This window comes from Alligator sinensis, unplaced genomic scaffold (assembly GCF_000455745.1).
Source record: "Alligator sinensis unplaced genomic scaffold, ASM45574v1 scaffold101_1, whole genome shotgun sequence".
NCBI classification, from domain to species: Eukaryota; Metazoa; Chordata; order Crocodylia; family Alligatoridae; genus Alligator; species Alligator sinensis.
Genome location: NW_005842924.1, coordinates 362531 through 374337, shown reverse-complemented (window position 1 = coordinate 374337; position 11807 = coordinate 362531). Strand labels below are relative to the sequence as shown.

Below are 11807 nucleotides of genomic sequence, written 5' to 3'. Positions count from 1 at the left end.
GGCCTCTGTGTGTGTGTGTGTGTGTGCGCGCTAGCGGGCACAGGGCCTCTGTGTGTGTGTTCTAGCGGGCACAGGGCCTCTGTGTGTGTGTGCGTGTGTGTGTGTGCGCGCGCTGACAGGCACAGGGCCTGTGTGTGTGCCAATAGGCACAGGGCCTCTGTGTGTGTGTGCGTGCGCGCGCGCGCACACACACACACGCCCACACACGCACACACACCCCCCACACACACCCAGAGGCCCTGTGCCTGCCAGTGCACACACGCACAGAAGCCCTATGCCTGCCGGCACACACGCAGGCACGCACACACGCACACACACCCCCCACACACACCCAGAGGCCCTGTGCCCGTCGGCGCACAGGGCCTCTGTGTGTGTGCGTGTGTGCGTGCCTGCGTGTGTGCCGGCAGGCATAGGGCTTCTGTGCGTGTGTGCACTGGCAGGCACAGGGCCTCGGGGTGTGTGTGTGTGTGTGTGTGCGTGCGCGCGCGCGCGCGTGCCGACGAGCACAGGACCTGTGTGTGTGTTTGTGTGTGCACACCGACGGGCACAGGGCCTCTGGGTGTGTGTGTGTGTGCCGACAGGCACAGGGGGTGGGGGGGTGTGTGTGTGCGCCGACAGGCATGGGGTGGGGGGGTTGGGTGTGTGGTGGCAGGCACAGGGCCGCTGTGTGCGTGTGTGTGCCGGCAGGCACAGGGCCGCTGTGTGTGTGTGTGTTTGTGTGTGTGCTAGCAGGCATAGGGCTGCTGTGTGTGTGTGTGTGTGTGTGTGCGCCGGCAGGCATAGGGCCTCTGTGTGTGTGTGTGTGTGCGCGCGCACCAGCATGCACAGGACCTCCGTGTGTGTGTGTGTGTGTGTGTGTGTGTGTGTGTGTGTGTGTGTGCATGAGCCAGCAGGCATGGGGCCTTTGTGTGTGTTTGCGTGTGTGCCGGCAGGCACAGAGCCTGTGTGTTTGTGTGTGTGTGTGTATGTGCGCCGGCAGGCACAGGTCCTGTGTGTATGCGTTTTGTGTTTGTGTGTGTGTCAGCAGGCCCAGGGCCTGTGTGTGGATGTGTGTGCGCGTACTGGTAGGCACAGGGGCTGTACATGCGTGTGCATGTCTTTGTTGCTGCTGGCAAGCTGTGTGTGTGCATGTGTGTTCATTTATAGTTTAAGTTCCACATGCACACCCCTCCATACACATGCACCTACTCCTCCCCTCACACTGCCATACTCAAACCCCCGCCACCCTCCCCCCATACCCACCCACACTCCACATACCCACACACTCACAGCCCCAACAAACCTATAGCCGCTCCTCACGATAAACAAGAATAAGACTTCATTTTAAGCTATTGTGCAGTCATCTGTGTATACACTACACAAACGCATGTAAATCAGGACAAAAATGTGTTTTAAATCAAATTAATGTATGTTGTAGATGAAAACTTTTTAGAATATAATTTGGTGTTTTTCTGGTTCTGAGGTGGTAAAACCCCTTGCTGAAAGGGGTACTGCTGGGGGCAAGGGGAGGGACTTTTGGTGGCAAAGTTTAGGGGGTGGGACTTCTGGTCACAAGATGGCGACCAGGGGGCAAGGGGGCAGGTCTCCCCACGTGGCCCTTGACAGCTTGCCAAAACTCAGTAAGCAGCCGTCCACTCAAAATCATTGCCCACACCTGACTCATAACTTTGTCTTTTTTTGGCAGATTTGGATTAAAGCATCAGGGATGGTATATCCTTCTGAGTGCATGAAGCCTGCCAAGTTTCAAGGAGATAGGTGTAGGGGTTTCTGGGAAACTGCACCTCCAGCTGCTGACAAGCAAAACTTGTGACACGTGTGTGTGTGTGTGTGTGTGTTAAGGCATTCCCTCACTGGTTGTGGACATGGTAGTGTGTCTCAGTGATGCCGCCTCCTCCCCTACACCCTCAGCCTGGTCCACCACTTTAAATGACAACAGGTAATAACTTAGTAAGCAGCACAGTAGCACCAGCAGCATCTCAAGAAAACAGTCACAGTCAATATCAGAGCAGTCCTTCCCCCCTCTTCCCTCCCTCTCCTTACTTTCTGTTTCCCTGCAGGGAAGCCCAGCTTCAGCTTTGAAACTCAGAATGTTCCGAAACTTTTGAAATGTTTTGACTGCCCTCATTTCTTTTCAAGGCTGTTTCAAAGCCTTTCATTCCATTTCATTTCATTTCAGTTTAACTGTTTCAAGCTCAAAATGAGTCAAAATGAAACAGCTGGTGACATTTTGCACAGCCCTAATAGATACACTGAAGATGAAGAAAAACCAGAGAAGCTGTTAGAGCTGCATCATCTGTATCTCTATCCCTTTTTCCCCCAGACCTCAGGCCAAAGTTCAGGAGAGGTGTGGCTCAGTGTCTCTTTTAGGTCCATATTTGTGCTCACCTTAGATGCAGAGGACTACTTACAGAAACAGCAGAAGACTAGCTTTGTAGACTTGCCTTGAGCTAAAAGATCGGTCATTCTTAATACGTTCTTAGTTATTGTCAGGCATCCTGGTTTTCCATGATAAAAAATAGCAAATTCTCTGATAAACCCCCCAAAATTCGTGATTGAAATTAAGGCCCCCCCCCTCCATCCCCCCACAGCCCCCTCAGCCCTGCTCGTGCCCCTTGGCTCCCACCCACAGCCCCTGACCCTTTGCCCTGCCAGAGGGGGGCCCAAGCTGCTAGGGCTTTGGGGCCAGGGACCCAGGTCCACAGCTCCCTGCCCCCAACAGAACGTAGCTGCAACAGGAGCACAGAGCCAGCTCCCCCACTGCTGCCTGCCTGCTGCCGGCTCTGCCAGGGATGGGGCTGGCTCCTGGTGGCTGCACACACTCGGGGGGGCAAGGGGGACCCATGGCCCCCAGATCTGTGTGGGGGGAAGGCTGCAGGCTCAAGCTCCCGCTGTGCTTCCCTCCCGTGGGGCTGGTTAGCCCCCCAGACACGATCCGGCATGGCTAGGAACAGTGGGGCTATGCCAGGATCTCCTCGCCCCCCACAGTCCTAGCAATGCACATCCTGCACTTGCCGCCACTTTGAGTGGCAGAGCCTCTCACCGCTTCCCTCGGTGCAGCCCCATATGCAGGAGGCATGTTATTGGGGCAGCACGGAGCAAGCAACTCCTAGGAGATCCCCACGTGGCTCCTCTGTCCCCAGCTGTGCCAGGTTGCGGGCAGGGGAGCAGGACAGCAATCTGCTGCCAGCAGGGCTGTGGGGGGCCTTTAATGGCAATCTGCCTCCCTGCACCCTTCCCCGCAACCTGGCATAACTGGGAACAGAGGAGCCGTGCGGGGATCTCCTAGCAGCTGCTAGCTTTGCATTGCCCCAGGGATGCACCGCCTGCACATGGGGCTGCACTGAGGGAAGCGGCGCAGGGCTCTGCTACTCAAAGTGATGGCAGGCGCAAGGGGTACGTTGCCAGGGCAGGATCCTGGTGTGGCCCCCCCTGTCCCCAGCTGCGCCAGGTCTTGTCTACAGGGCTACAGTGGCCCTGTGAGAGGGCAGCAGGGCGGCAGCTTGAGCCCACAGCCTGCCCCCCACACAGATCTGGGGGCACAGGTACCCCCTGCCCCCTGAGAGTGAACCACACAGAGTGCCTGGCCAGCTCCACATCTCCCCACTCCCAGCCAGCATCTCCATGTGCAGCTTCCCTTAAGGGCTGCTAGATCTGCTTCAGTTTTATGTGCCCCCGGCCAGGCAGGAAAGTGAGCCTGACCTAAGCCTTGCGACTGACTAAAAGCTGCAGGCCCCTCCTCCGGGCAGGGTTGGGACTTTTCCACCCTTTTTACAAACGGCTCTTGCAGGCTGGAAATCCATGGGTTTCTCTGTTAAAAGAGAAAATCTGCATTTTCTCTGATAAAACCAGGAAATACGTGGTTTTCTCCATTTTTCCTTGGGAAACGGAAAACCCGGCTCCCTGGTTATCATATTCCACAGCCCTGGATTAATATTGCAGTATCTGCTGTCTGCTTTGCTCGTTTACATCGGGAGTACCAGCAAGTGTCTCATCTTGTTGCCAATGCAGTCCTTGGCTGAGTGAAGCTTGGGTGGAGATGTTTTCAAGAATACTTGTTAAATCCTGCCTCTTTCTTCCCTTGGTTACATGCCCACAAGAGCTTTGAGAGAGCCTTGGTTTTGATAACTGCTTATTTCTTTTTCATTGCAGGAAAATGGGCCTTACTATTCTTCTTACCCCTCATCCCCTGACCTGTGATCTACAGTCCTACAATACTGCTCGTTTTCCATGGATCCAGTGACCTGATGCCTGCCAGTACCATGTGTATTTGTCCATGTACAGAATTCAGAGAGAGGTTTTTCTCCCCAGCTCTGGTATTTTTTTACTGATAAGATATATTTTCAAGCACTTGAGCAATCGGAGAACTTTATGCCACTATGAACTGTACAACTAATTCAGATCTATTTCTCTGGAAAAGTTGATTTCAGAATCACTAGGTGGATTTTCTTTTCTTGAGGTAGTTAACTTTTACTCCTGAATAGACTTTTTCTGGGAAATCCATCAGAGACACTTGATCCCATTTTTACCTGGTACTGAGAGTCTCCAACTCCATTTACAGGATTCTGTTTTAGACTGGTCTGTAAAAAGGATGTAGCCTGACACTGCTGTTCATCATATGGTCTCGTACTTCAGATCCTATTATTTTTTCCCTTCTGTCAGTGCTGATGACCCCGCAAAAGTATCTGGAATTGTCAATATCACTGCTGCAAGCTGAACAGGGCAGTACTGCCAATCAAAGGCTGTGGCAGCAACATTTAATACTGTAAATGCTATGTGAGCTAGGAACCTATTGCAGTCTGTGTCTTGTTCCTGGACATTCTGACAGGTTAGGATGCCACTACTCTCTCAATAAGAATAAAGTTGAAAAATATCTACAGTTTCTCTTCTGTAATTCTTAGTATTTGCTTTCTCCCCATCTCTCTCCTCCCTCTCTCCTTGGTACTGTAGCCAGTACCCTAATTATTCTCCTATGAATTGGAAAGAAGATTTAGTGATGCAGCTCTTATTTTCTTGAAAAGAGGTATAGAGGTTCAGAATCACCTCACCAAGTTCATGCCTTTTAGCTATGGAATTGGAACCTAACTACCTGTTTCAAGGGTGGGAAAAACACTTTGGATACTAAAGATCATATTTCTGTCTTTCAGGGATCTCTATGCCTCTAGGAGATCAGAAGAACTGGTGGATCTTGATGATTCAACCATTTGCAGAATGTGTGAGAACATGACACTTACCTGTGTTCATTGGGTTGTTTTGAGGGGGGAGTATCTCTGTATTCACACAACAGGTACACAGCGGCCACCTTCCTGCTCAGAGATGGTTGGTGAGGCTAGAACCCGGTATTGTTGGGATCACTACAGAACCTTTTCTGGGCCTTTCAGACCCTGGCCACACAACACAATTTCTGTTTGGCAGTCTGCAGTTTGCAAATGTAGGAGTGTAGCCTTTCACATGCCTACCTGTGCCTCTTACTTATGCTGCAGATAGATTTCCAAAGTGTGTTCGAGGAGGGGAGGAGCTGTGCTGCACAGGAAAAATCTTACCTCAAGGGATGTTTCTTCTCCCTTGTCTAAAGAAATCTTCTGAGCAGTGACTGAGCACTGACCCTGGAACAGATGTGTATTACTCCAGAATGCATTTATAGAGGTCTGTGTTTTGGAATTTTAGACATGCTGCTCTGAATGGGAATTTACATATGCCATTGAGAGAAGAATCTGAGACTGCAAAGCATAAAATGATTCAGGGCAGTTCTCACAAAGATTAAAACATGAGACCCTAAATCTCTTATTGGAGAAAGGACTGCAGTGGCCTCCCTCCTATAAGCAAATGCTTAGTGTTCAATGAAGGACCGGCTGCATACTTAGTTTCTTCCCTTCCCAACAATCTCTCTCTCTGGCTTACAGCTACATATGGATCTTTTCCAGGATTTTGATATATTTGGGCATTGATCAAGATAGTTGCTTATCCGGGACTTATTAGCATTAACATTTCATGTGCAATTTTAATTAATACTTTTAAAAGTGTCCCCTTGCACTTCTATTTCCAGTGTCAAAGCTGTTGTATAACTGTATTTGGCTTCTAGTGTTGTTATAACACAAGCAAGCAAGAGGTTTGCAAATATCTTGCAGCCTAAGATATCGTGTCCTTGTAGCCCATTCAGCTTTTTTTTTTTTTTTTTTTTGGCTTTTAAATTATTACTGAGGAAAAACAGCACTCTGATGTGTTGCAGCCACTCTAGCCTATCTTTACTTCCTCCTAATACCTAGCTGCCTTGATTAACCATAAACACATTTTTTATGTCTCCAAATGACTTGTGTATCTTTCTAACCCAGCTAGCCATTTGCTGTTTTCACACATTTGTCTCTTTCAAGCATGGCTCTTTCAGAACAATTTGTCTCTGCTTAATAGGCAAATTAAAGGTGATTCATTTTCATCAGCTGTTGTGGAAACAATGCTTTTGCTTCATCAAGTTAACATTTTTTCTTGCACCCTGACCCTGCAGGTGGCTTGAGGTCATAAAACTTTACAAGCAGAATGCAGAGCTGTATCTCAACATTTCTCAAATTCTTGTCCAGTAATTAAGAAATTACTTGACTACATCTAACTCAGATCTCTCCCCAGAGCAGCTGGCTAGCAGAAAGGAAACCTTGGCAATTTCCATCTTATTGTGCATTTTATAATACATTTTAAATTGTATTCTGTAAACCTGCGTGCTCAATAGCAAACTGAATCTAAACTATGCAGCCAGGACTGTATATTCTGCAGCAGGCTAAATTGGAACTCTCTCAAAGGGTTTTGGTTTTTTTTTAATTAAACTTACACTCTCCAACAAAAATTCTATAGTGAAGCACTTGTGGTATCACTTTGATACCAAACTTTATTTTAATCCCCCCATTAAGTATAAATGTTTGCATGCAAAAATGTATTGTAGGATGTATCTGAGGCTAAACTGGGAGTTAGTATAAACTGGTCATGGAGTAGATGGCATGTTTGATACCTAGGACTGTTGGAGAAGTAGCATAGGATTACAGGCTGAGTATATTAGTGTTTGATAATCTTATCAAGAGTGAAAGTAGTTCAAGGGTCACTGTCCTACTAAGGCCACTAAGGCAATTCATGCCTCTCTAAATCAATATCAGAATTTCTACAGACTTGAGGCTTATCTACATAACTAAATTTACCAGCTTGGTTATCCTGCTATAGTTATATTGGTATAACTCCTTGTGTATAACAGTAAATTTCCTTTATAGACAAGCCTTTAGACAACATTTTATTAAATACAATTCTGAATGTGGAGAGGGTCAAAGCTGAAAGTGAATTGTTACCTCTGCTGGATTTAATTGTGTGCACTTAGCAGTGTGCAGCAGAACATATTCTTGTGTGTGAACAAGGGAACCAATCGGACAAGGGAAACCAAGATGTGTTTAGTATGCCTAATTTATTGAGTCATAGAAACATGGGCTGGGAAGAGGTCATCTAGTAATCCATCCTAGGAAAAGGATCATGTGTTACCTCTAGACCAGAGATGCTCAACTTTTTGGCCTCATGGCTCAGCTGTGTGGGAAGGGGCCAGTTTAAGGGCTGGATCAAGCCCTACATGCCAGGATCAAGCCCTGAACCACCAGTCCTGCCAGGATTGGTCCCTGGGAGCTCAGCTCCACTCCTTCTCACCTCAGTAAAGTGGGATTGGATCCAGGGAGTCTGGTGCTGCACCCTCCCAACCCCCACACTGGAATTGGGCTCTGGGACCCAGCACCACCTTCTCCCAGTCCTGTGCATAGGGATCAGGTGTGCAGTCCAGGGCTTCCCACAGGTCCAGAAATTTGGCAGCGAGGAAGCAGTGCCACTGCTCTACTACCACCATATTTCCAGACTCCTGGGGAGCCCCACAGATCTTATGACACAGGACCATGGGCTAGGAGTTGAGCGCCCTTGCTCTCTTAGACATTTGAAAGATGAAAGATGTCAGTCTTACTTGTTCTTAACAATATCTTGTTTTGTGGGGGGGATGAGGGGGAAGGGGAAGAGAGAAATTCTACAAGTTCCTTAGGAAATCAGTGTTATCCTTTCATAATTAGGAAATGCTAATAGTTAGGAAAACCATTTCTGAATCTTCCTTGTTTGAAAATTAAGCTGGTACTTTGTGTCCTATGTTCCTGGCCACAGTGAACACATCGTCCTTTAATTATTGCAACGTTTTATATAGCTAAAGACTTGTCATGTCCTGTTACCTCCAGATCAGTTTGCTGGGATTTTAACACAAAGCAAACAAATATCTCTAGGGCTTAAGGAAGTTGCTTTTTTCTAGGCAGCTCTGCCTACAAATAAAAGACATCTTGCTGCTTCTCCCATCTCAGTGTAGGGCATCTTAGAGACATCTGTATGTCTTTTCTCCGTTGCAGAAGAAAGTTGCAAGGGATTCACTTTAAAGGAGCATGAGAGGTGAGATCCTCCACTTCCCAGATGACTCTGTACCAGGTTCCTTTCTCCCCTGCACCTATATTAATGTCCCATGTGTTGGACAAGGGATGAGCCACTCATCTGGGAAATAGTGTCAGGCAACAGGATAGGGGTGGGCAAAATATGGCCCACAGGCCAGATCCAGCCCATTCTATCTGGCCTATGGGGCCCCTGAAAAAATTAGAAAATGTATACTTATCTGCTTCTGGCTGCCTGTCAAAGATGACAGGAGTCAGGGACAGTAGGACCCAGGGGAAGCCAGCAGGACTCACCAGCAAGGCCAGCCCTGCCCCGCCCCCACACCCGAACCAGAAGTCTCTACCTGTCGCAGCTTTTACTGCTTCCCAGCATGCTTCTGGCTGCTTCAGCACCATGTGGCCTGGGGCTGCATCACCAGACCATGGGAGCACCTATACTGAGGTGAGAAGGCAGTCCAGGGCCAGGAGCGGGAGGGTGCATGTGTGTGCACATACACATCCCTGCAACGAGGGAGGGAGAGATTGTGTGTATGTGAGGGACAAACTTTGTGGGTGACGGAGAGGGTGTGTGTGTGTGTGTGTGTGTGTGTGTGTGTGTGTGTGTGTGTGTGTGTGTGTGTGCACGTCCCTGCAATGAGGGAGGGGGAGAGAGAGACAGAGAGAGCAATAAGCAAGAGAGAGTGTGTGTGTGTGTGTGTGTGTGTGTGTGGGAGGGAGGGAGGGAGGAAGAGACTGTGTGTTCATAGGCTAATCCCACATGCACAACTCACCATACACCTGCACCCACAGCCCCTCGCACTGCCATACATGCAGACCCTCCCACCTCCTCTCACACTCCAACCCACACCCCACATACCCACACCCACAGCCCCCCACAAACCTATACCCACCCCCCCATGGTCCCCAACCCCCCCACAATATACAAGCATAAGACTTCATTTTAAGCTATTGTGCAATCACCTCTGTGTACACTACACAAATGCATGTAAATCAAGACAAATCTTTTTTTAAATCAAATTACTGAATGTTGTAGATGTTCAATTTTTAGAATACAATTTGGTATTTTTCTGGTTCTGAGATGGCAAAAGCCTTTGCTGAAAGTACAGGCAAGCCCTGCTTAGCGCTATTAATTGGTTTCTGAAAAAGCGAGCATTAAGCAAAATGAGCATTAACTGAAACGGAAAGTATTTGACAACCCAAGATGGTGACTGCAAGTATTATAACAAAACTTGCTGAGTGCTAAGTGAAATCAGGTATCAATTTAAAATGAGCACTATAGTGAAATAGTGCTAAGCAAAACAATATTAAGCAGGGCTTGCCTGTATTTCTGGGGGCAAGGGGAGGGACTTCTGGTGGCAAAGGTAGAGGGGATTAGGAGGCAGGACTTCCAATCACAAGATGGTGACTGGGGGCTTGGCACCTGTCAAGGGGCGGGGCTACCAATGTGGCCCTCGACAGCTTGCCAAACTCCGTAAGCGGCCCTCCCTCCAAAAGAATTGCCCACCCCTGCAGTAGGCCCTACTAAGGAGTTTTTCCCTACATGCAAATGTATGGGAACTATGAGCACTAGGTGAAGCATGCAGGCCATTCTTCCTTGCTGTAAAGGGCCACACCAGGGAGATACTGACTGACCATTCCACTGCCAGGTGTTACTTGAACTAGCAAGATGGGGACAGATCAGTTACATATGTCAATAGGCAGTCCATCTACTGGATCTTTATATGCATGACCAAATCACACTGAAGGTTTCTTGCCTACTAATGAAGTAAGTGGGTTTCCTCAGCAGAACCACTTGCGTCAGGCTACAGGTTTTTCCTACAAAATAAAGTAGCTTCCAGCATAATCTGCAGATGACTATGCTACAGCCCCCTTTGCCCTTTATTAGAGGGAATGGACAGAACAGGAGGAAAGAGGACCAGGCCCAGCTGAACTTGTATTGAACACCACAACAGTAGTCCCTATTCAGGGTAAATGAATGAGCTACAGTTAAAAACAGATCAAGCAACAGGACCTTACCTTCTGCTAGGAGCTCCAGCAAGGGCATGCTGGCTATGGTATGTCTTCTTTCCCTTAGGTTTCAGCTCCTTGCTAAATCCCTACATTTATGTAATCATATAAACACGATGGGTGCATCTACACAAGATGCTTTACTGTGAAGTAGCATATTTTACCACATAGTAAGCGCATCTACAGATGCACATGCTTACTGTGCAGTAAACTAGCTACTCATGAGTAAATTTGCTACCTGCAAATACAAGTAGCAAATTTACTTGTGAATAGTTACCGTGTAGTAACGTGTAGAGGCCGACCAGGAGCAGATCTGTTTCTGGTCAGCCCTGCAACTAAGGGGCCAGCCTGAGCTCAGCCTCAGGGCTGGGAGCCTCTCCGGTCCCATGGCTCAGCCACCTCTATGGCAGCCCCAGACCCTGTAAAAGCTTGCAGGCATTTTGAGCCCTGTGGCATAACAGCAGGAAGCCTGGGAGGACTCTTGGTCGCTGCTGCCCCTGCACAGGTGCAAGCTACCTGCGTCAGCTTGCCTGCATCCTGGTTCCATTGCCTGGCATCACAGTGCTGCACAGCTACCAGGCCCATGCCATCCAGCCCTGCAGGCTGCTGCAGGCTCCTGCCAGCACCTGGGCCCAGCTGCAGCCAGCACCAGCTGCCTGCAGCCAACACCCAGCAGCCTGCTGAGACTCTGCAGGTGCTGCGGTGCATCGCCTTGCTGCATAGCTCCTAGTCCTGCACCGTGCCCCTGTGCTGGGTGCTGCAGGCAGCTGCCCAGGCCCAGCAGCATAGGGACAGCCATACAGAGGCCCAGAGAGTTGGCATGGGAGCCTCGATAGCATCTTTGTCAATGCCATACGCTGCCACTCGGGGCCCCAACTGGTCTGAGGAGGACACTGGTGACCTCATGGCCCTGTAGGGCAAGGCAGAGGTGTAGCAGCAGTTCACAAAGGGTGAGCACTCCTATGCCCACATCTATGAGGGGCTGTCAGGCTGGATGCAGGAGCATGGGCATGACCAGTCAGCGCAGCAGTGGTCAAGGCCTTGCAGGCACAGTTGGTCACCATCACTGACCACAACCAGCAGTCAAGGAGTGCCCACAAGTCCAATGCCCTTTATGTGGCAACTGGACTCCATCCTTGCAGCCTGGGACCTAGGCTGCAGCCATGCTGTGTACAGCAGCATGGGTGGCCTGCCTGAGCCCCTGCTCTGTCCTGGCACCTGCGGTGACACATCACCAAGAGAGGGCCCCTCGGGGCAGCTGCAGCCTGTCCTGCTGAGCTCCCCTACCCTAGCCTTCACCAGCAGTTCAGGGAGCTCAGGCCAGACCATGTCCTTACAGCTCCACAGCCTCAGCTCAAGCCATGA

General features: G+C 49.4%; 1 protein-coding gene across 2 annotated transcripts in view; it reads left to right on the top strand.

Moving 5' to 3' along the window:
* The window catches only part of GDAP2 (ganglioside induced differentiation associated protein 2), a 62415-nt gene extending 57539 nt beyond the window's left edge, over nucleotides 1-4876 (top strand). For both annotated transcript variants that reach the window (XM_006036201.3, XM_006036200.3), the window contains exon 15: nucleotides 4150-4876. In XM_006036201.3, coding sequence (XP_006036263.1) covers nucleotides 4150-4197 — 48 coding nt within the window. In that variant the 3' untranslated portion in view covers nucleotides 4198-4876. The remainder of the gene's footprint in view (nucleotides 1-4149) is intronic.
* The last annotated feature ends 6931 nt before the right edge of the window (nucleotides 4877-11807 follow it).